General features: G+C 42.8%; 1 protein-coding gene across 1 annotated transcript in view; it reads right to left on the reverse strand.

Moving 5' to 3' along the window:
* The window catches only part of LOC115175421 (neurabin-1), a 99,386-nt gene that overhangs the window by 45,031 nt on the left and 27,900 nt on the right, over window positions 1-26,455 (reverse strand). Inside the window, exons 3-5 of the mRNA XM_029734651.1 lie at window positions 9,007-9,139; window positions 5,767-5,887; window positions 269-373 (exon numbers count right to left, since the gene is read on the reverse strand). Coding sequence (XP_029590511.1) covers window positions 269-373; window positions 5,767-5,887; window positions 9,007-9,139 — 359 coding nt within the window. The remainder of the gene's footprint in view (window positions 1-268; window positions 374-5,766; window positions 5,888-9,006; window positions 9,140-26,455) is intronic.

Raw genomic sequence — 26,455 nt, forward strand, 5'->3', positions numbered from 1 at the left:
CGGTACACAATCTCTACTTCAAATATCAAAACCACGCAAAAGGACGACCCATGCATTATTTCTCATGTGCAGAAAGGTTGACTATCTGGCAGACTACTATATAAAGTGTAGCAGTATACATTGAGTTATCCCCCCTTACAATGCCGTTTTAACTAAACAGACCATAGCTGATGCCCATGACGGCTGTGGTTTATGCCACTTTATGGTACTGTGGACTCTGTATAAATAAATGAAAATAAAATGTTACAGATGTGACAGTTGACCTTACCTAACCACTCCCTGGGTGTTCCTCAGGACGGAGGCAGCGAAGCTCTGGGTCACCCCCACCAGACTGGTGCCGTCCACCTCCACAATCTGGTCGTTCACCTTGATCCTACGACACAACACACTGAGGTCACAGAAAGGTCACACACAGGTTAGAGATACAGGTTACTGTAGGATCTACTGAGCTGTGGCTTGGCTGGTCTAGTGGTAAAGCCATAGCCTCTGGTACACAGAACAGCGCAAACTGGCTAACCAGAATAGAAAGAGGAGTGGGAGGTCCCGGTGCACAACTGAGCAAGAGGACAAGTACATTAGAGTGTCTAGTTTGAGAAACACAGGCCTCACAAGTCCTCAACTGGCAGCTTCATTAAATAGTACCTGCAAAACACTCGTTTCAACATCAATAGTGAAGAGGTGACTCCAGGATGCTGGCCTTCCAGGCAGAGTTCCTCTGTCCAGTGACTGTGTTCTTTTGCCCATCTTAATCTTTTCTTTTTATTGGCCAGTCTGAGACATGGCTTTTTCCTTGCAGCTCTGCCTAGAAGGCCAGCATCCCGGAGTCGCCGCTTCACTGTTGACTTTGAGACTGGTGTTTTGCGGGTACTATTTAATGAAGCTGCCAGTTGAGGACTTGTGAGCCGGCTGTTTCTTAAACTATACACTCTAATGTACTTGTCCTCTTGCTCAGTTGTGCACCGGGGCCTCCCACTCCTCTTTCTATTCTGGTTAGTGCCAGTTTGTGCTGTTCTGTGCAGGGAGTAGTACATAGCATTGTACGAGAACTTCAGTTTCTTGGCAATTTCTCGCTCAGAACATGAATAGACTGACGAGTTTCAGAAGAAAGTGATTTTTTTCTGGCCATTTTGATCCTGTAATCGAATCCACAAATGCTGATGCTCCAGATACTCAACTAGTCTAAAGAAGGCCAGTTTTATTGCTTCTTTAATCAGCATAACAGTTTCCACCTGTGCTAACATAATTGCAAAATGGTTTTCTAATGATCAATTAGCCTTTTAAAATGATAAACTTGGATTAGCTAACACAATGTGCCATTGGAACACAAGAGTGATGGTTGCTGATAATGGGCTTCTGTACACCTATGTAGATATTCCATAAAAAACAGCCGCTTCCAGATATAATAGTCATTTGCAACATTAACAATGTCTACACTGTATTTCTGATCATTGATGTTATTTTAATGGACAATTATATTTTTTTCTTTCAAAAACAAGGACATTTCTAAGTGACCCCAAACTTTTGAACGGTAGTGTATATACATATATAAAAGGATCCACTGTGCAGTAGTAGACTATGCACTGATGTGGTGCTTTGCAGAGTGATAAAAAAAGTCAATGTTGAGTAAGGGATGCTTAGAAAATATCTAATCGAAGTCAGATTTCATAATCTGCTTTTGAAAATGTATTATCACATGATGTGAGCTGAGTGTTCAGTGGTGCAAAATGGTGCAATAGCTAATTATCAAACTACTGAATACAGTACAGCTAGACATGTCTTGAGGCAACCATTCTCCATTACAAGAGTGGAACAGCACTATTGCCGAACAGACAGAAAGCATTACATTCAAACTGTGGGGTTAGCTTGGACATGACCGGACGTGTAGCTATCGCTGCCTGCTAGCGCCCAGGGCTTGTGAGCCAACACCAATTTGGTCAACAGAGGAAACAAGGTTATCAGAATGTTTGCATCCCCAAATGGCACCCTATTCCCTACTTAGTGCACTACATTTGACCAGGGCCCATAGAGAACACAGTGCCATTTGGGACGCAGCCACAGCCTGTGACAAGGCTGTTGTGGTGACAGTTCTTTAACAAAACAATAATGAATAGGCTGCCTATTTTAAAATTCCATTTTGATTTAACAATTTGAATATAATAATGAATTTAGATAACATTAGCGTGAAAGTCCAGGGCATGTTTTTCCTAAGTCCCATTTTTCTATTCATAGATCTTCTATGGTCGCAATAACATTATAATACCCATGTAACAAAGCATCAATACAGTGGATGTCCAAGCTATTCTGAGAAGTTAAACGTACACTTAAAACGTGTCAAACCTAACACTGTCTGACCTAACAGCAGTTTACAGTCTGAATCACTGTGGCATCACATCCACAACTCAGCCTGTCATGATGGTGGACAAACACAGATATGATTACTGACATACTGTATGGTGTCAGACAGCCAGACGGAATGCAAACCACTTCAGACAGACAGACAGAATACAAACCCCCTAACACAGACAGACAGACTAACCATTGGCATTGCAACACTGTTAACCACTTCATGTGACATTGAGTGGTTGCATATGACACTTTTTAGGGCTTTTCTATCATACAGGGCCTAGGACAACAGTAATCATCAAAGCCCGGACACGGATGGGGTCAATTCCATTTCAATTCAGTCATAATCTCAGTTTACTTTTCTGAATTGACTGAATTTAAATGGAATTGATCCTGACTCTGGCCCCGGCGGAGAAGACATTGGCTCCCCAGACAGACCTCTGTAGGCCGAAGCGGTGCCTTCCTGTCAGAGCGAGACCAGACTATTAAGCACCGCACGCACGCACGCACGCACGCACGCACGCACCTACCAGACGAGCTAAATTACTTCTATGCTTGCTTCGAGGCAAGCAACATGGAGCCATGCATGAGAGCACCAGCTGTTCTGGACGACTGTGTGATCACACTCTCTGCAGCCGGCAGAGGAAGACCTTTAAACAGGTTAACATTCACAAGGCCGCAGGGCCAGACGGATTACGAGGATGTGTACTCAGAGCACAAACTGACCAGCTGGCAAGTGTCTTCACTGATATTTTGAACCTCTCCCTGACCCAGTCTGTAATACCTACATGTTTTAAGCAGACTACCATAGTCCCTGTGCGCAAGAAAGCCAAGGTCTCCTGTCAAAATGACTATCGCCCCATAGCACTCATATCTGTAGCCACGAAATGCTTTAAAAGCCTGGTCATGGCTCACATCAACACCATCATCCCAGACACCCTGGACCCACTCCAATTTGCATACCGCCCCAATAGATCCACAGGTGATGCAATCTCTAATGCACTCAACACTGCCCTCTTCAACCTGGACAAGAGAAACACCAATGTGAGAATGCTGTTCATTGACTACAGCTCAGCGTTCAACACCATAGTGCCCTCCAAGCGCATCACTGAGCTAAGGATCCTGAGACTGAACACCTCCCTCTGCAACTGGATCCTGGATTTCCTGACGTCCCATCCCCAGGTGGTAAGGGTAGGCAACAAGACATCCACCACGCTGACCCTCAACATGGGGGCCCCTCAGGGGTGCGTGCTTAGTCCCCTCCTGTACTCCCTGTTCACCCACAACTGCATGGCCACGCACGACTCCAACACCATCATTAAGTTTGCTGACGACACAACGGTGGTAGGCCTGATCACCGATGACGATGAGACAGCCTATAGGGAGGTCAGAGACCTGGTAGTGTGATGCCAGGACAACAACATCTTCCTCAAAGTCAGCAAGACAAAGGAGCTGATTGTGGACTACAGGAAATGGAGGGCCGAGCACGCCCCCATTCACATCAACAGGGCTGTAATGGAGCAGGTCGAAAGCTTCAAGTTCCTCGTGTCCACATCACTAAGGATCTATCATGGTCCACACACACCAACACAGTCATAAAGAGGGAACAGCAATGCCTCTTCCCCTTAGGAGGCTGAAAAGATTTGACATGGGCCCTCAGATCCTCAAAATGTTATACAGCTGCACCATTGAGAGCATCTTGACTGGCTGTATCACCGCTTGGTATGACAACTGCTTGGCATCCGACTGCAAGGCACTACTGAGGGTAGTGCCATCCAGGACCACTATACCCGGCGGTGGCCAGCCACCCAAGTCATAGACTGTTCTCTCTGCTACCGCATGGAAAGCGGTACCAATGCCCCAAGTCTGGAACCAACAGGACCCTGAACAGCTTCTACCCCCAAGCCATAGTTGGGGGTAGAAGTAAAATAGTTAAATAGTTCACCATATAGCTACCTGGACTATCTGCATTGACCTTTTTTGCATAAACTTTTTTGACTCATCACATATGCTGCTGTTACTGTTTATTATCTATCCTGTTGCCTAGTCAATTTATTCCAAGTTATATGTACATATCTACCTAATTTCCTCGTACCCCAGCACATTGAATCAGTACTGGTACCCCGTGTATATAGCCAAGTTATCGTTACTCATTGTGTATTCATTATTACTTTTATTATTAAATGTTATTACTCTCTGCATTGTTAGGAAGGGTCCAGTAAGTAAGCATTTCACTTATAGTCTACACCTGTTGTTTACAAAGTATGTGAAAAATACAATTTGATTTGATTTATTGATTTGATTTGACAAACACACACACACACACACATTAAATCTCTCACCAAGACCACTTTCCGATTGTCCCTCAGATTTAAGCGAGTTGTGGGGTTGGACTGAGAGGCTCAGTGGAAGATGATACAGAGCTGTTTTCTCTCTCTCCCTGTGTCTGCATGCGTCCGTGTATATGTGCATGTGTGACTATGAAACCTGATCTCTGTGTTGAGTGATTCCTCACGAAACCCAGACAAAAAAAGACCATGATTTGGGGGATTTTCACGAAATGTAATCCATAGAATAGTCCTTTGGAGGAAGGATTTTGGACATATTTGACATGTGTATCTAAAAGCAGAATTGAGAAATAATTGATCAAAGTTGGCATATTTATGACATTTTGGCCTTACCCAGTCCTCCTTTATGACTCCATAGTGTTTCATCGGTAGGTGCAACAAAGCAAACATTGGTGTCATAAGAAGCTTTACCGCTTGCTCTGTAATATGAGTAGTATTTAGATAAAATTGTTTTATATTAGTTTATGAATATTGAAAAATATAAACATGAATATTGAAAATCTAAAAACATTTGGCTTTTTTTTTTAAATACATTGTTGAACATAATATAGTTTATGTGCATATGAAAGTTCCAGATTGGGATCTCTGCTACTTTTAGAGTTGTGATCCAATTTGTAAGCCTTACCAACAGAGTGAATGTGAAATTGGATTCAAAATGGTCGCCCTCTGCTGGTGACTTGCAGGATGTGCAATGTTACAAGTAAGTGGAGCACTGTGATTGGTTACATTGCCTACTATCCCAATTTCTCTTTATAAAACGGGCCATAACTTTAACACTAGCAGAGATCTCTGGAACTTTGATATGCCAGTAGAGTATATTATGTTATATTATATTATGCGTGCACACGCACCCACGCACACACACACACACACATTGTTTCCTGCAGCTGCAGAGTGTGGTAACATCCCAGAGCTGTTGCTTAAATTTCAGGCCGTGCCTCCCTCCTGACTGTAATCCCAGACCCCTGCTGCTAAATCTCTCTGGGCCATGAGGACTAGTGTGTGTGTGTATGTGTGTGTGTGTGTGTGTACAGGGATTGAATTGGCACCTTCTCAGGAAGCAGAGAGCTCTTACCTGTCATCTCTCTCAGCTGCCCCGCCCTCGATGACAGTCTTGACGAAGATGCCAAGTTTCTCCAGACCGGCGTCAGCACCCACTCCCATTCCTATGATACTGATACCAAGGCCATCGTCATCTGGGCAGAGAGGAGACAGGGGTTATACAATGGCAAGTGTGTATGTGTTTGTGTCATAGAGAGAGGGGGGGGGCGTGCCCTGTGTGTGTGTTTCAGTCAATACCATCCTTAATGTCAGCCCTCTGACTGTGGGTAGGAGGCGAGGGATGGATGGATGGATGGATAGATAGATATCTATCCATCTACCAGCATGTTACATGTGCAAAAAGAGGAATAAAAACTCTAGACCACCTTTACTCCACACACAGAGACATGTATAAAGCTCTCCCATTTGGCAAATCTGACCATAAATCTATCCTACTGATTTATGCTTACAAGCAAAAACTAAAGCAGGAAGTACCAGTGACTCGCTCAATGCGGACATGGTCAGATGACGCAGATGCTAAGCTACAGGACTGTATTGCTAGTACAGACTGGAATATGTTCCGAGACTCATCCGATGGCATTGAGGAGTATACCACATCCGACACCAGCTTCATCAATAAGTGCATCAACGAAGTTGTCCCCACAGTGACCATGCGTACATACCCCAACCAAAAGCCATGGATTACAGGCAACATCCGCACTGAGCTAAAGGGTAGAGCTGCCGCTTTCAAGGAGCAGGACTCTAAGCTGGACGCTTATAAGAAATCACACTATGCCCTGCGACGAATCATCAAACAGGCAATGCGTAACTACAGGACTAAGATTGAATCCTACTTCACCGGCTTCGACGCTTGTCAGATGTGGCCGGGCTTGCAAACTATTACAGACTACAAAGGGAATCCCAGCCGCGAGCTGCCCAGTGACACAAGCCTACCAGACGAGCTAAATGACTTCCATGCGCGCTTCGAGGCAAGCAACACTGAAGCATGCATGAGAGCACAAGCTGTTACGGACGACTGTGTGATCACTCTCACCATAGCCGATGTGGGTAAGACCTTTAAACAGGTCAACCTTCACAAGGCTGCAGGGACAGATGGATTACCAGGACATGTACTCCGAGCATGCGGTGACCAACTGGCAAAGGAGGGCCGAGCACGCTGCCATTCTCATCGACGGGGCTGTAGTGGAGCAGGTTGAGATCTTCAAGTTCCTTGGTGTCCACATCACCAACAAACTATCATGGTCCAAACACACCAAGACAGTCGTGAAGAGGGCACGACAATGCCTATTCCCCCTCAGGAGACTGAAAAGATTTAGCTTGGGTTTCAGGATCCTCAAAAAGTTCTACAGCTGCGACATCGAGAGCATCCTGACTGGTTGCATCACTGCCTGGTATGGCAACTGCTCTGCCTCCGACCACAAGGCGCTACAGAGGGTAGTGCGTGCGGCCCAGTACATCACTGGGGCCAAGCTTCCTGCCATCCAGGACCACTATACCAGGTGGTGTCAGAGGAAGGCCCTAAAAATGAACAAAGACTCTAGTCTTGACTGTTCTCTCTGCTACCGCACAGCAAGCGGTACCGGAGCGCCAAATCTAGAAGGCTCCTTAACAGCTTCTATCCCCAAGCTATAAGATTGATGAACAATTAATCAAATGGCTACTCGAACTATTTGCATTGACAGCTACTCGCTGTTTATTATCTATTATCTATGCATAATCACTTTACCCCTACCTACATGTATATATTACCTCAATTACCTCGACTAACCTGTACCTCCAGCACATTAACTCGGTACCGGTACCCCCTGTATATAACCTCATTATTGTTATTTTATTGTTGCTCTTTAATTTTGTACTTTAGTTCATTTAATAAATATTTTTCTTAACTCTTATTTTTCTTAAAACGGCATTGTTGGTTAAGGGCTTGTAAGTAAGCATTTCACGGTAAGGTCTACCTACACCTGTTGTATTCAGCGCATGTGACAAATAAAATGTGATTTGAATTTAATTGAATTTCAAAGTGGAATAAAAATATGAAGAAAAAAAAAGATATTTATTTGATAAGTATTCAACACCCTGAATCAGTACGTGTTAGAATCACCTTTGGAAGTGATTACAGTTGTGAGTCTTTGTGGGTAAGTCGCTAAGAGCTTTGCACACCTGGATTGTACACAATTCTTCAAATTGGTTGTTGATCATTGCCAGACTGACATTTTCAAACCTTGACATACATTTTCAAGCTGATTTAAGTCAAAACTGTAACTAGGCCACTTAGGAATGTCATCTTTGTAAGCAACTCCAGTGTAGATTTGGCCTTGTGTTTTTTGTCTTGCTGAAAGGTGAATTTGTCTCTCAGTGTCTGGTGGAAAGCAGACTGAAGCAGGTTTTTCTCTAGGATTTTGCCTGTGCTTAGCTCTATTCCATTTATTTTTATCCTAAAAAACTCCCTAGTCCTTGCCGATGACAAGCATACCAATAACATGATGCAGCCACCACTATGCTTGAAAATATGAAGAGAGGTAACTAGTGAAGTTGGATTTGCTCTTCAGGCCATGAAGTTAATTTCTTTGCCAAATCTTTTGCAGTTTTACTTCAGTGCCTTATTGAAAACAGGATGCAAGTTTTGGAGAAAAAAAATTCTGTACAGGCTTCATTTTTCTCACTCTGTAATTTAGGTTAGTATTGTGGAGTAACTACAATGTTTTTGATCCATCGTCAGTTTTCTCCTATCACAGCCGCTGTCTGCTTTTTTATTTTGACCCATCTACCAATCGGTGTCCTTCGTTACTAGGCATTGGAAAACCTCCCTGGTCTTTGTAGTTGAATCTGTGCTTGTAATTCACTGCTCGATTGAGGGACATTACAGATAATTGTATGTGTGGGGTACAGAGATGAGGTAGCCATTAAAACTTCATGTTAAACACTATTATTGCACACAGAGTGAGTCCATGCAACTTATTATGTGACTTGTCAAGCAAATTTCCACTCCTCAACTTATTTAGGCTTGCCATAGCAATGGGGTTGAATACTTATTGACTGAAGACATTTTAGCTTTTCATTTTGTATCACTTTGTAAACATGTCTAAAAACAATTCCACTTTGACATTATGTGTAGGACAGTGACAAACAAACTATGTAACTGAACAAACTGTGAATAAAGTCAAGGGGTGTGAATACTTTCTGAAGGCACTATACATGAAGTGTGTAGGGGGTAGGGAGTGAAGAGACAGGGATCGGCCCCAGGTCTTCCTACCTTTCTCCAGCTCTACAGGGAAGAGCTCCAGTTTCTCCACCCTCTTCTCCAGCTCGTACTCTGCTGACGAGGCCACCGGGTCCACCTCCTCATTCCTCCTGTCATAGTCCTCGTTACAGTAGGTGTTGAACACCTGCAGACACATACAAACACACTTGTTAGCTACCACACTGAGTTCACTTTTTACACAAGCTACGTTTGGGGGAATCATATTTTGTTATTGAGTAGTTGGTAACAAGACATATACAGTAGTATAAGTATATTGTGCAAGACCACATGTCATTAGATGAGTGGTACTACAAGTGCTTGAAATATGTTCATAAAGATTATATTTTCATCCAGTCCAGTGAAGAGCTTTGGTGGATATGTGCAGTTCAGTATACTGATGTCTGGCTGTGTTGAACCAGGGAGTTTAGGAGTATAGGCTACATAACTACTGGTGTCTCTACTTTAAATGTCATATATGTTATTAGAAACCGGCTTGTTCGAGCGTTGAATGCTGATTGGCTGACAGCCGTGGTATTTCAGACCGTATACCACGAGTATGACAAAATATGTATTTTTACTCTTCTGATTACATTGGTAACCAGTTTATGATAGCAATAAGGCACCTCAGGGGTTTGTGGTATATGGCCAATATACCACTGCATTGCGTCGTGCCGAGGAACAGAGCTTAGCAGTGGTATATTGGCCATATACCACGCCCCCTAGGGCCTTCTTGCTTAATTCTACCATTATTATATATATAATATATTACATTAGCACTAACACATCCTCACCCTGGAGGAGTATGAGGTCCATAGAGACAGAGGAGAAAAGGGGGCGAGTTGTCGTCCTTGAGTGTGGGCATAGTGATGGTCATCTTCTGAAACGCTACCAGTCACTTCCACTCCCCTTCAGCCTGAGAGATTCTGTTGCTCACTCTGGTGTGAAAGGGCTGATGCACGCACTCCTGTCACTGACCGCGCACCACCTCCCAGACTGATACAAGGTCTCTGTGTCAGCTCAGCTCTGAACCGCCAACACCCAGCCGGGTGACAAACACACACCTGGGCCCACACAGCGTCTCAGAGTAGGAGTGCCCGCCTATGTAATCCCCCCGCCTATGTAATCTTATTCATTATTATCTAAAAGGCTAAACTGATCCTAGGTCAGCATTCCTACTCTGAGCTCTGCACTGCCAACACCCACCCTGGTGACAAACTAACAAACACCTGGCATGGTGTATTCAGTAGGGTTAACCAGTAAGGTGAAAGGAACAGTGGAAATAGCCTCACAGGATCCCCTATTCAACACGACAGACAGTCATATCTGTTCTACATAACGCATTTCTATCTGAACACCCGGCTACTGCAGAACAGGTTACAGGTGTTGTGTGTTGATTGTTGTCATTTGTTTGCAGACAAGCAGTGACAAGACATGTCAGATTTAGCAGATTCAGCAGAGTCTGTGTCTCTGTGTCAGTCTTCGACTCTCCATAATAAGCAACATCAGGAGAATGACAATGCGTCATGATTAATAATATGTCATGATTAATATGCCAGAATATCTCATCTGTGAAGAACACATTCATCAGAACAGAACAGAAGTGCCTGATGAAGACAGCCACTCAAACTGCTACAATAACAGAGAGATGCTGTCTGTGTCACACCCTGATCTGTTTCACCTGTTTTTTTGCTTGTCTTCATCCCCGTCCAGGTGTCGCCAATCTTCCCCATTATCCTCTGTGTATTTATACCTGTGTTCTCTGTTTGTCTGTTGCCAGTATGTTTTGTTTGTGAAACCTACCAGCGTTTGTTCCTCTGATCCTGCCGGTTTCTTGCTCCTGTTTTCTAGTCCTTCCCGGTTTTGACCGTTCCGCCTGCCCTGACCCTGAGACTGCCTGCCATTCTAGACCCTTTGCACCCTCTCTGGATTATTGACCCCTGCCTGCCTTTGACCTGTCATTTGCCGGACTCTGTTTTAGAAATAGGCTTTTGTTTCTTTGACACTGTCTGCATCTGGGTCATACCTGAAACGTGACAGTATGTCTGTCTGTCTCACAAAAATAAATTCCCTGTGGGATACAGTCTATGAGTATGATGTAGTCTATGAGTATGATATAGTCTGAGCATGATATAATCTATGATATAGTCTGAGTATGATATAGTCTATGATAGTCTATGAGTATGATGAGGTCTATGATATAGTCTATGAGTATGATATAGTCTATGAGTATGATATAGTCTATGATATAGTCTATGAGTATGATAAGGTATATGATATAGTCTATGAGTATGACATAGTCTATGATATAGTCTATGAGTATGATAAGGTCTATGATATAGTCTATGAGTATGATAAGGTCTATGATATAGTCTATGAGTATGATATGGTCTATGATATAGTCTATGAGTATGATAAGGTCTATGAGTATGATAAGGTCTATGATATAGTCTATGAGTATGATATAGTCTGAGTATGACATAGTCTATGTGTATGATATAGTCTATGAGTATGATGAGGTCTATGATATAGTCTATGAGTATGATATAGTCTATGAGTATGATATAGTCTATGATATAGTCTATGAGTATGATAAGGTATATGATATAGTCTATGAGTATGACATAGTCTATGATATAGTCTATGAGTATGATAAGGTCTATGATATAGTCTATGAGTATGATAAGGTCTATGATATAGTCTATGAGTATGATATGGTCTATGATATAGTCTATGAGTATGATAAGGTCTATGAGTATGATAAGGTCTATGATATAGTCTATGAGTATGATATAGTCTATGATATAGTCTATGAGTATGATAAGGTCTATGATATAGTCTATGAGTATGATATAGACTATGAGTATGATACAGTCTATGATATAGTCTATGAGTATGATATAGTCTATGACAGGGTTCGTCAACTAGGTTTAACGTCAGGCCAAAGAATTCTGAGCTAATAGTCGGCGGGCCAGAACATAATTAGTATATAATATTATCACAGTTAATTGGCCTACACTACAAATTCAACAACATTTTAACACATCAGATTAGTACATAATAAACTCAGTGACAATAACATAATAATTTCGATCTGAATACGCTCATAAAATCAACATCTCTATTCAATTACTTTTTTTGTCTATTTCTCTGTGCATTGATTGATGGGGAAAAACAGGTATGTAGCCTACACTATTGTTTTCAACATTCGTTCAGAATTGTTATTTTACTAGGCAAGTCAGTTAAGAACAAATTCTTATTTACAATGACGGCCTAGCTAGTAGGTTAACTGCCTTGTTCAGGGGCAGAACGGACAGATTTTTTTTTACCTTGTCAGCTCGGGGATTTGAACTTGCAACCTTTCGGTTACTAGTCCAACACGCTAACCACTAGCTACCTGCTGCCCCAGAGAATAATTAGCTTGATAGCAAGACAAAATGTTGCTCTCAAAAAGTATCAAAAAGAAAGGTGGTTAATGAAAATCAATCAAGAATGTACAGAGAGATATGTGTTCATCTTACCGTCGTTTGCCAAGCCAGTGTGTCTTATTTGCAATAAAAATGTCGCTGTTTGCGAGGAATTCAATCTCAGACGTCATTATAAATCCAAGCATGGAACTTTAAAAGTGGCCTTCCCGCCCCAGACAGAAGCTTTAACTGCAAGCTACACACACAGCTTCTGTCACTTAAACGGGTTAAATCTCCAGTTACAAGGAAGAGGGAAAACAGTTGTGGACATGGTGGAAAAAGGCCTTCACTAGGAAGCTTGAGCTGTTCGATTTGGACTTGTCATCTGGAAGGCTACTGCACTTCAGCACACTGAAGAAACGACAGGCAGAGGGACCAGACAACTTCACCAGATTTGAAGACTACAACATGCCTAAGGATACCACTGCGTTTGTACGTAAACCTTTCACAGTCCGCCCAGGTGGAGAAGTCTCCTCCCTTGCTAAGAAAACGATACCCTCGCTGGATGAGACCCCAATTCAAACTGAGCTGATTGAATTCCAGACATCCAGACATCTCAGGGATGCACTCAGGAGTGCGGAGTCCTTGTGTGCGTTTTGGATGGCATGCTCAGAGAAATACAGCACAATAAAGAAACGTACATCTTATTTGCTAACAATGTTTGGATCGACTTACACCTGCGAGTGCGCATTTTCCTCAATGAGCGCAGTATAGATTGACGACAGGAACTGGCTTTTTAAATAAGTCAATCGAGGACAGCCTGTGCATTCAAAATCACATCCATCTCACACGACATCCAAAAGATCTTGTCCGAGGGGAAATGCAACTTTTCCCATTGAGTAAGTCACTTAGTGGCCTATATGAAAGTATTTAATAAATACTACCATTATTGTGAGTGCTTTTCCAGGGATACTTAGGTCTCAAGCTGACAGTATTTTCTGTTTGTTCTGTCGTTACAGCAGGCTATCCCAATACAGACATTCAGATACATTCATCGCCTTTTTTTCTTTCAATTATTGTTTTATGTAGGATGCTACATTTTAGGCCAGTTGCAATTGTAAATAGGCCTAATAAAACAATCCCACTTATATTAGGACATATATTTTTTCATTGTAAAAGACGTTGTTAAGCCTCATAGCCTACCTCAGCCAGTTAAGGTATTTTATATAGGCCTAGGCTCGGAGGAAATAGACTCCAATTAAGCCCTCTTGTTATTTGTAAAGTCAAATTAAAATGAAGATTATTGTTGAAATGAATTACTCGACTGGTATAGGTTTTCTCCATCTGTTGCTGTGCAACACTTGCATAACAAGTTAGCTATATTTTCAGCACCAGGCGCTGTTCACCTCCTATTGATTGCACTGTGGCTGTTTACGTTTCAGCACCACAAAATGGTCCGCTGCCTGCTTTATTAGTCTCCTGCGTTCTCTCTCCTCATGAATGAAGTTTACATGTAACTGTTGCATTATTTAGGTAGGGTAACTTCCTTATTGGGAAATTGCATTTGGGAGTTTGTGCATCTCGGGTCTGAGATTTTTGTTGGATTATATATTTTTTTTATGAAAATAATATTCATAATTCATTTGAAGGGATTTGAGGGGACAAGTAAAATTGCTGGCGGGCCATATTTGGAGTTGGAGAACCCTGGTTTTTGAGTATGATATAGTCTATGAGTAAGATATAGTCTATGATATAGTCTATGAGTATGATATAGTCTATGAGTATGATATAGTCTGATATGATATAGTCTATGAGTATGATATAGTCTATGATATAGTCTATGAGTATGATATAGTCTACGATATAGTCTATGAGTATGATATAGTCTATGATATAGTCTATGAGTATGATATAGTCTATGAGTATGATATAGTCTATGATATAGTTTCTAAGTATGATATAGTCTATGATATAGTCTATGAGTATGATATGGTCTATGAGTATGATAAAGTCTATGATATAGTCTATGAGCATGACAGGCCATAACAATAAATACGTGGTCAGCTCACCAAATAGGAAATAGTTTATGACAGACTAAAGTAAGACTAATGTCCACACATTCTCTGCTGCTCCCAGTATGCAAACAGACATGATGACTGCATTGACAGCTCCTGTCTAATGTTTCGTCACTGTAATTAGGCTACTCCAAGCTCTGATGCTGCTGATGGTCATTAGTAGCCTACCAAACTTGCTAAATGCCTGGTACTTAGCACTCTATTGTCCCTCTAATCACTCTGACATCAAAGTAAATATAATCAAACACTTCATTAGTGCCCATGAGATCATGTTGCTCTACATTTTTATAAGCTATGTGATTGTGTAAGAAAACAGAGTTTTGATGGCCTCTATTAAAAAGAGGAGGATCCCATCAGCTTTCGACAGGCTAGATCTACTATATTTATTTATCAACTTTCCTAAAATTAAGCACATTGCTTCACTTTACAACAAGAGTATAGCCTACCTGGCTGGCATGAAAATTAACCATGGGAAAAGCGTCCTCCATTCGCTATTTAAGTGCATAGATATATCTCCCTGTATCAAGACAGGTGCATGATAATGGTCCATTATAAATCAAAACTAATATCACACATATATTATTTAGTATATGTAAAGACAACATTAAACTAAGAATAGTCTGATGGGTGACAATATTAGCCTATTACTTGTGAATGATGTATTATCACTTGTGAATGATGCCCAGCTGTGCATTAAGGCAAGAAACAGTGCATACCTTATTTTTCCAATCATAGTCGCACATCTCAAGTATTTATTTGTATTTGTATTTATTATGGATCCCCATTAGTTGCTGTAGCCTAGCCCATAGGCGTAATTGTTTTGATACGGTTTGTATCACTAAATTAGCAAAATAACTTAATTAAGGATCTGCCCCTTTTTTTCAATTTTTGCCTAAAATGACATACCCAAATCTAACTGCCTGTAGCTCAGGACCTGAAGCAAGGATATGCATGTTCTTGATAGCATTTGGAAGGAAACACTTTGGAGGTTTATGGAAATGTTAAATTAACGTAGGAGAATATAACACATTCGATCTGGTAAAAGATAACGCAAAGAAAAAAACATGCATTTTTTTGTATTTTTTGTACCATCATGTTTGAAATGCAAGAGAAAGGCCATAATGTATTATTCCAGCCCAGGCGCAATTTATATTTTGGCCACAAGATGGCAGCAGTGTATGTGCAAAGTTTTCGACTGATGCAATGAACCATTGCGTTTCTGTTGAAAATGTTGTATCAAGACTGCCCAAATGTGTCTAATTGGTTTATTAATACATTTTCAAGTTCATAACTGTGCACTCTCCTCAAACAATAGCATGGTATTCTTTCACTGTAATAGCTACTGTACAGTGGACAGTGCAGTTAGATTAACAAGAATTTAAGCTTTCTGCCAATATCAGATATGTCTATTTTCTTGTTACTTACAACCTCATGCTAATCACATTAGCCTACGTTAGCTCAACCATCCGCGGGGAACCCACCGATCCTGTAAAGGTTCAAATTAAGCACAATAATCTGCTTAACAACTGGTGTAGAGCCTAAATGGCAAACATAGGCTGCGCGCAAGTTTCAAGTTTAGGGAAGATCATTTTCACCATAAAAAAAGCACCATACATGCATAATCACATTTGCCGTCACTTTCAAGAACACTGTTCCCCGCTAATTGATTGCATTTTGGAACATTCGCACTAATAGCCTACGGCCATGTGCGCATTGCTGTGATATAATGCATAATGTAATGAAATGTCCTAATAGTTTATCAACATTACAAGCTAAACGATCAGCCTCATTGCTTAAAAATGTTTTTTTGATGCGAGTGGTTGAATTAATTTCGGATCTATCGCATCCCACAACAGTCCCAGAGTACTATAGGGTATAGTAGATTGACATATGCTAGAGTTGTGCTGCTGGCTGAAGTAAAGTAGGCTGAATGTGGACAGTTCTAACATCTTCAATATGCGCCTTGGAATTCCATAACAGGGATGCGTGCAGTTGCATCCCCAATGTGTCTGTCTTCATTCACTTGTAGCCTACTTAGCTGAAACGCCTGTGAGAAGGACCCGATCACGTGATGGGCATTGGCTACATCTGAGAGAGCCATGTGAGTGAGAGGTGCTTTGGAGTACGTCAGCCGGGAGAAGGGAATTATAATTAGCCTATTATATTCAGCCCAAGGGCACAACAGTCACTTTGGCCGCAAAAGGCATGGATTTTTTAGGGGGTATTACGGCCACACAAGGGGGATGCCGCCGGGAAATTCGAGGCCTGGTGAGAATATTATCAATTGCTTGTCAAATTGTGAATGAGAGACTGATGAAGTGTATGCAGCTTGCTACTTTTTTCAAATCCTCTTTAGAGTCCAATCATGCAGCCTTAGAATGTATTAAAATCAAAACATAGCCCAATTTTTGTATCACAACTAAAGTTGCATAAATAACCCTCAATTAAGCATATAGGAGGACCAGTTTCTTTGTTAACCACTCAACACAGAATAGCCACATGTGCACACTCCCTAAAATCATTTGGAGAAAATATCCTTTCTATTTTATTAAGCTATGTTCAATTTTCTTCATACTATAAAATAATAAAATATAATGCCACAGAATTCTAAGCAAATCTTGTCTGCTAAGTGAACTAGTGTAGCCCACAGCCATATGGCATAGCCATATCAGGGCCTAACATAAGGACAACTCAGAGTATGCTATTATGTTCTTCTGAAATAGACTACATTTTCTTTATATCATGTTTCTTTAGACAAGTCTAAAATAAAGAATGGATTTATTGTGATGGTGTAGACTATATGAAATGGATTTATTAGACTTTTAAAAATATAGATGTTCCAAAGTCTGCATCAGTGGCTTGTAGGCTATGTGTGGAAGCCAGGAGATGCTAAACGTGTTTATGCTAATTAACGGTCAATTACTGTGAGACCGGCAGTTATTTGCTTGACAATCACCAGCTGACAAAATGTCATGACCGCCACAGTCCTAGTGGAGAATAACAGTGAAATGCCTACCTACGGGCCCTTCTCAACAACGCAGAGAGAAAATAGAGAAATAATAGAAAAGTAAAACACGTAATAATAAAAGTATTAATAGATACACAATGAGAAACAATGACTTGGCTATATGCACGAGGTACCTGTACCGAGTCGATGTGCAGGGGTACGAGGTTATTGAGGTAGATATGTACATATTACTAGGAATAAAGTGACTAGGCAACAGGATAGATAATAAACAGTAGCAGCAGTGTATGTGATGAGACAAAAAAGTTAGTGCAAAAAGGGTCAATGCAGATAGTCCATGTAGCTATTTGGTGAACTATTTAACTAACTATTTAGCAGTAGTATGCCTTGGGGGTAGAAGCTGTTCAGGATCCTGTTGGTTCCAGACTTGGTGCATCGGTACTGCTTGCCGTGCTGTAGCAGAGCGAATAGTCTATGACTTGGGTGGCTGGAGTAATTTTTGGGGTATTCCTCTGACACCGCCTGGTATAGAAGTCCTGGATGGCAGGGAGCTCAGCCCCAGTGATGTACTGGGCCGTGCACACTACCCTCTGTAGCGCCTTCTGGTCGGATGCCAAGCAGTTGCCACATCAAGCGGTGATGCAGCCAGTCAAGATGCTCTTAATGGTGCAGCTGTAGAACTTCTTGAGGATCTGAGGGCCCATGCAGAAACTTTTCAGCCTCCTGAAGGGAAAGAGGCGTTGTCGTGCCTTTTTCACAACTATGTTGGTGTGTTTGGACCATGATAGATCCTTAGTGATGTGGACACCGAGGAACTTGAAGCTTTCGACCCGCTCTACTAGAGCCTCGTCGATCTGAATGGGGGCGTGCTCAGCCCTCCGTTTCCTGTAGTCCATGATAAGCTCTTTTGTCTTGCTGATGTTGAGGGAGAGGTTGTTGTTCTGGCACCACACTGCCAGGTCTCTGACCTCCTCCCTATAGGCAGTGTCATCGTCGTCGTTTATCAGGCCTGCCAGTGCATATATATGCTACTCTTTCCATCGTTTTAGACCAATAAACACAACCACACAAAGGTTCACTGGTAGGATGACACCACACTGAGAGATAGAGAGACAGAGTGAGACAGACATCTGTATACCTTTCTTATCCAGCTCCTATGCCATGTTTGAATGTGTGTCCAGTAGACTATATTACAGTGCATTACACACAACCACACAACAGTTCACTGGCAAGATGATATCAAACCAAAGAGAGAGTGGAGCTGAAAGCGTTTAAAAGAGGACAAAAGCATGAGAGAGAGAGAGAAAAAGTTGAGTGATACTATGTGTTGTGTTCTGCGGTGTGTGTTATCACTGAGACCTCTCCATCATCAATCATTTAGAGTGATCAACAGCCTTGCATTATTAAAGCATACAGTCACGCCACTGGTCAGACGCCAGGACAGCTGACTGGCAGTAACAACGCATAATGGCCTCACCACAGTCACCCTCTGTATTCACACATCAACCTGACTAGGGCACGGTAGAAGGGAGGGAGAGGGAGCGAGAAGGAGGGATAGAGGGAGGGAGGGAGAGAGAGAGGGAGGGGGAAAAGACAGGTGGGAAGAGAGAGGATGGAAAAACGTCAACATAACTAGAGGCAGAAGAGGAGGGGGAACGAAGAGGGAGAGAGGAGGAACAGAGAGGGAGAAGGAGAGAGGGAGAGAAATAGAGAAAGACATCAAAAGGAGAGAGAAGTTGGAAGCAAAAGAGCTAGAGAGCGATAAATGTAGAGTGAGATTGAGAGGAGAGACAGAGAGTGAGAGAGAGAGAGAGAGAGACACAGAGAGAGAGACACAGAGAGAGAGACTGTGAGTGAGTGTGTTGTTTAACCTTGACAGCCCCCAGGCCAGAGCACAGCAGTGTATCATTGGGATATGAAACATGGCCAAACCTGAATGTGACCTGTTGTTTTCAGACTAATAAACTCCTGCCCAGCTCGCTGTGTGTTTGACAAAGCTTTGACAGGTCCATTAAGACTAGCACAATAAGATGCCATACAGTAGAGCCACTATGTCCATGGGACCTAGGCTAAGGCAGACCAGAGAGATATATAATATACCTTAGAAAGAGAAATGGATGGGGCTAAAGAGAGAAAGGAATGGGCAGGCAGAGAGAGAGAGCGTGAGACAGCAGAAAGCACAAGATACAGAGCAGTGAAAGTGGTAGGGAGAGAGAGAGAGAGGAGTATTGTGTGTGTGTGTGTGTGTGTGTGTGTGTGTGTGTGTGTGTGTGTGTGTGTGTGTGTGTGTGTGTGCACGCATGTGGATGCATTTCCAAAGGGGAGCACTACAGAGGTAGAGAAGCATCTGGTGTCTGATATCTGGTGCTTGGTGTCTGATGTCTGGTGTCTGATGTCTGGTGTCTGATGTCTGGTGCCTGCCCTTCAGTATACCTGCTGTCTGCAAGCTCTTCAGCTCTACAGCTGTATTCATCCATCTTTACAGGGAAAATACCTACAGTACAAGTCAGAAGTTTGGACACCCCTACTCATTCAAGGGTTTTTCTTTATTTTGACTATTTTCTCCATTGTAGGATAATAGTGAAGACATCAAAACTATGAAAAAACACATATGGAATCATGTAGTAACCCAAAAAGTATTAAACAAATCAGAATATATATTTTTAAAATTGATTCTTCAATGTAGCCACCCTTTGCCTTGATGACAGCTTTGCACACTCTTGGCATTCTCTCAACCATCCTCATGAGGTAGTCACCTGGAATGCATTTCAATTGACAGGTGTCCTTGTTAAAAGTTAATTTGTGGATTTTTTTTCCTTCTTAATGCATTTGAGACAATCAGTTAGGTAGGGGTGTATACAGAAGACAGCCCTATTTGGTAAAATACCAAGTCCATATTATGGAAAGAACAGCTCAAATAAGCAAAGAGAAATGACAGTCCATCATTACCTTAAGACATGAAGGTCAGTCAATATGGAACATATCAAGAACTTTGAAAGTTTCTTCAAGTGCAGTTGCAAAAACAATCAAGCGCTCTGATGAAACTGGCAAAGGGTGGCTACTATGAAGAATCTTGGGTTGCAATTTCTGAGGCTGGTAACTCTAATTAACTTATTCTCTGCAGCAGAGGTAACTCTGGGTCTTCCTTTCCTGTGGCGGTCCTCATGAGAGCCAGTTTCATCATAGCCCTTGATGGTTTTTGCGATTGCACTTGAAGAAATTTTCCACATTGACTGACCTTCATGTCTTAAAGTAATGATGGACTGTCGTTTCTCTTTGCTTATTTGAGTTTGTTCTTGCCATAATATGGACTTGGTCTGTTACCAAATAGGGCTATCTTCTGTATACCACCCCTACCTTGTCACAACACAACTGATTGTCTCAAATGCATTAAGAAGGAAAGAAATTCCACAAATGAACTTAACAAGGCACACCTGTTAATTGAAATGCATTCCAGGTGACTACCTCATGAAGCTGGTTGAGAGAATGCCAAGAGTGTGCAAAGCTGTCATCAAGGCAAAAGGTGGCTACTTTAAAGAATCTCATATAAAATATATTTTGATTTTATTTAACACTTTTTTGGTTACTACATGATTCCATATGTGTTATTTCATAGTTTTGACGTCTTCACTATTATTCTACAATGTAGAAAATAGAAAAATAAAGAAAAACCCTTGAATGAGTAGGTGTGTCTAAACTTTTGACTGTTACTGTACATGAAACAGTTGTTAAAAACAACACCAGCTACATAAAGAACAATATTAACACAAGACAAGGACAGAGAGCTGAGGCTCTCTCTCTCTCTCTCTGCCCCTTGGTCAACCCCTATAAAATACCTACATACTGTAAATTGTATCTGTTTCTATGTAATAAAACTGTAATCACTTCTAAGCCTATGTCCTGGTCGTAACACAGGTGTCTGCCCTGACCCACACACTTTCAAGGACAACCCATGCTGCTTAATTTGAAAATGACCTATGGGGAAATAATGATCACACTTAGGAGCGACAAACAGGTACAAGTATAGTTATGTACTCTATCATTGGGTCTGTACCAAAACTCAGACACTTTCACTACTCCTCAACAAGACAAGCCTCTCAGAGCTCATTGTGTGTGTGTGTGTGTTTGTGTGTATGTGTGTGTGTGTGTGTGTGTGTGTTTGTGTGTATGTGTGTGTGTGTGTGTGTTTGTGTGTATGTGTGTGTGTGTGTGTGTGTGTGTGTGTGTGTGTGTTTGTGTGTATGTGTGTGTGTGTGTGTGTGTGTGTGTGTGTGTGTGTGTGTGTGTGTGTGTGTATGTGTGTGTGTGTGTGTGTATGTGTGTGTATGTGTGTGTGTGTGTGTGTGTGTTTGTGTGTATGTGTGTGTGTGTGTGTGTGTGTGTGTGTGTGTTTGTGTGTATGTGTGTGTGTGAGTGTGTGTGTGTGTGTGTGTGTGTGTGTGTGTGTTTGTGTGTATGTGTGTGTGTGAGTGTGTGTTGATGGAAAACAGAAACAGCATGGCTCCCTTTCTCATTGTTTCTCTTTTCATCTTCTCTCGTTCTATCAGTCTGGCTTCCTCTTCCTCCGCTCTCTCGCTGCTATCCATCTCTCATCCAAACACAGGATCCTCCAGCCAATAGAGCTGTCAGGCGACACCTGACACAACACAATGCAGCACAGCGCTTTTGTCTTTCCAAGTTTCCCTCATAAACCAGCCTTCTTTTACCCCAGATAAAGCTAGCCTGTATTCTGTAATAGTGTACACTCTTAGAAAAAAGGGATTCCAAAAGTTTTTCTTCCGCTGTTCCCATAGGAGAGCCCTTTTTGGTTCCAGATAGAACCCTTTTTGGCTCCAGGTAGAACCCTTTGGGGTACAATGTAGAACCCTCTGTAGAAATGGTTCTTCATGGAACCCAAAAGGGTCCTACCTGAAACAAAAAGGGTTCTACCTGCAACCATAAAGGGTTCTTCAAAGGGTTCTCCTATGGGGACAGCCGAAGAACCTTTAAGGTTCTAGATAGCACCTTTTTTCTAAGAGTGTAGAGAGGAATCAATATAGGATGTTCAAGGCCATGTCCTCTTGCAGACGTCCTATTGCAGACCTATAGCTGTTACTGCTGCTGCTGTTGGGATGTAAGTTCACAGTGCTGTTCTGTTCTACATGAAAGTCCAGGGTTGTTGGAGGATGGCTTTTTATATTGGAAATTACATTTCATCTGCTGCTCATGGAAGCGCCATCTCTTTACGATTCTCATATCCCAGCTCACCTCTTCTACTGGTGTGTGAGTGTGTGCAGATGTGTGTGTATTTACCTATGTGTGTCTGTTTAAGGAGGAATGATGTTACTCTACTGGATAGCCATGGGGCTTGTAGGACAAATAACACCTCCATCACAATCTCCCCATCTTCCTCTCACCTCTGATTTAAGATGGCGCCGGAGAAAATGGCAGACGTTTTACGTGCCCCCAGCCAATTGTGTTTTTTTTGTTTGTTTATTTGCATTGTTTGTAACTAGTTTTTTTAACTTATTTTGTACATAATGTTGCTGCTATCGTCTTTTATGACCGAGAATAACTTCTGGACATCAGAACTGCGATTACTCACCACAGACTGGCAGAATCCTTTTTTCCCTTTCACGACTCTGATGAGCCCAACGCGAAGGATACACTGCTTCCTCGGGAACAGGCCCCAATCCCTGTGATCTGGTTGAAGAAGAGGCGGAGAAAGAGAGGCCGAGAAGTCGTAGGCGATCGAATAAACCCCCACTTCCCTCCATTCTGGTTGCAAACGTGCAATCTTTGGGCAATAAAATGGACGAGTTACTGGGAAGATTAAACTACCAACGGGACATTAAAAACTGTAACATCTTATGCTTCACGGAGTCGTGGCTGAACGACGACACACACACACACACACACACACACACACACACACACACACACACACACACACACACACACACACACACACACACACACACACCAGCTTGGCCCCAGCACATCAATGGGGCCAAGCTTCCTGCCATCCAAGACCTCTATACCAGGCGGTGTCAGAGGAAGGCCCTAAAAATTGTCAAAGACTCCAGCCACCCTAGTCATAGACTGTTCTCTCTGCTACAACACGGCAAGCGGTACCGGAGCGCCAAGTCTAAGGCCAAGAGGCTTCTAAACAGCTTCTACCCCCAAGCCATAAGACTCCTGAACATCTAGTCAAATGGCTACCCAGACTATTTGCTGTGCCCCCCCCCCCACCTTCTTTACACCGCTGCTACTCTCTGTTGTCTTTAATAACTCTACCTACATGTACATACTACCTCAACTAACCGGTGCCCCTGCACATTGACTCGGTACTGGCACCCCCCTCTATATAGTCTCGCTATTGTTATTTTACTGCTGCTCTTTAATTACTTGTTACTTTTATCTGTTATTATTATCCATATTTTTGGAAACTGCACTGTCGGTTAGGGGCTCGTAAGTAAGCATTTCACTGTAAGGTGTATTCAGCGCATGTGACTAATAACATTTGATTTGATTTGATCCCACTATTCCCCCTCCACTTCTCATTCCAGTAACAGAGAAAGAGCGAGAGAGAGAGAGAGAGAGATTGGGTGTTGGAGTCTCGCCTGCTCAGTATTCATCTACAGGGGGCCAGGCCGACAGCCTCTTAGTCAAATTGTGTCAGACTGCCTTTTCTCCAGGGCACAGTCGAGGGATTAGCCTGGGGGGCGCTAAGCAGCAAGGGAGGGATGAAAAGGAGGAGGGAAAGAAGGAAGGAAGGGTTATCAGATGGAAGAGGGAGAGAGAGGGAGGAGAGGAGGGGAGGAGGAGTGGGTTATGTTCTGTTCGCTCTGGGGCCATTTGAGTCGATGCCCAAGATGGCACTGCATGGCGCTTGCAGCACGGCCAACCGCCGCTGATCGCATTAAATGGCCCTTTGGTGTGGCGGTGCCAGAGACCACACAGTGCCAACTAGCCACCCTGCCAGAAGACGAGTGGATCATGCCAGGCTAGACCCAGACCAGACCTAGGTTAGACCAAGACCAGATCCAGACAAGACTCAGGTTAGACCCAGACCAGATCCAGACCAGACCCAGGTTAGACCTAGACCAGACCCAGGTTAGACCCAGGTTAGACCCAGACCAGACCCAGGTTAGACCAAGACCAGATCCAGACCAGACTCAGGTTAGACCCAGACCAGATCCAGACCAGACCCAGGTTAGACCCAGACCAAACCAGACCCAGGTTAGACCCAGACCAGACTACTACTTATGACCAAGGCCCATTGGCACCCTATTCCCTATATAGTACACTACTTTTGACCAAAGCCTTATGGGTCAAACGTAGTGCACTATAAAGGGAATAGGGTGCCATTTGGGACAGAGCCCCAAACCAGTCTCCCAAGAGAGAGGAGAGGGCCATGGCACACCCAGAAGGCCTTGCAGTAGCAGATTAGCAGTGGCAACGCAACGCACCATGTCCCTGTCTGTTCTGTTCTGTTGTGTGGTAACACTGCAGAGACAAGTTCAGCTCAGCACATTAGCATTCCATTACAGCTACCTGTGGCTCCGCACACACACACACACACCACAGATACACACCACACATACACACACACAAACTGCACACACCACAACTAACACACACACACCGCGCCACCAACGCTACTGCTGACTAGTACAGTGGGGGAAAAAAGTATTTGATCCCCTGCTGATTTTGTACATTTGCCCACTGACAAAGAAATGATCAGTCTATAATTTTAATGGTAAGTTTATTTGAACAGTGAGAGACAGAATAACAACAAAAAAATCCAGAAAAGTGCATGTCAAAAATTTTATAAATTGATTTGCATTTTAATGAGGGAAATAAGTATTTGACCCCCTCTCAATCAGAAAGATTTCTGGCTCCCAGGTGTCTTTTATACAGGTAACGAGCTAAGATTAGGAGCACACTCTTAAAGGGAGTGCTCCTAATCTCAGTTTGTTACCTGTATAAAAGACACCTGTCCACAGCAGCAATCAATCAATCAGATTCCAAACTCTCCACCATGGCCAAGACCAAAGAGCTCTCCAAGGATGTCAGGGGCAAGATTGTAGACCTACACAAGGCTGGAATGGGCTACAAGACCATCGCCAAGCAGCTTGGTGAGAAGGTGACAACAGTTGGTGCGATTATTCGCAAATAGAAGAAACACAAAAGAACTGTCAATCTCCTTCGGCATGGGGCTCCATGCAAGGTCTCACCTCGTGGAGTTGCAATGATCATGAGAATTGAGGAATCAGCCCAGAACCACACAGGACGATCTTGTCAATGAGCCCAAGGCAGCTGGGACCATAGTCACCAAGAAAACCATTGGTAACACACTACGCCGTGAAGGACTGAAATCCTGCAGCACCCCCTGCTCAAGAAAGCACATGCCCGTCTGAAGTTTGCCAATGAACATCTGAATGATTCAGAGGACAACTGGGTGAAAGTGTTGTGGTCAGATGAGACCAAAATGGAGCTCTTTGGCATCAACTCAACTCGCCGTGTTTGGAGGAGGAGGAATGCTGCCTATGACCCCAAGAACAACATCCCCACCGTCAAACATGGAGGTGGAAACATTATGCTTTGGGGGTGTTTTTCTGCTAAGGGGACAGGACAACTTCACCGCATCACAGGGACGATGGACGGGGCCATGTACCGTCAAATCTTGGGTGAGAACCTCCTTCCCTCAGCCAGGGCATTGAAAATGGGTCGTGGATGGGTATTCCTGCATGACAATGACCCAAAACACACGGCCAAGGCAACAAAGGAGTGGCTCAAGAAGAAGGACATTAAGGTCCTGGAGTGGCCTAGCCAGTCTCCAGACTTTAATCCCATAGAAAATCTGTGGAGGGAGCAGAAGGTTCGAGTTGCCAAACGTCAGCCTCAAAACCTTAATGACTTGGAGAAGATCTGCAAAGAGGAGTGGGACAAAATCCCTCCTGCGATGTGTGCAAACCTGGTGGCCAACTACAAGAAACGTCTGACCTCTGTGATTGCCAACAAGGGTTTTGCCA

This window comes from Salmo trutta, chromosome 36, assembly GCF_901001165.1.
Source record: "Salmo trutta chromosome 36, fSalTru1.1, whole genome shotgun sequence".
NCBI classification, from domain to species: Eukaryota; Metazoa; Chordata; class Actinopteri; order Salmoniformes; family Salmonidae; genus Salmo; species Salmo trutta.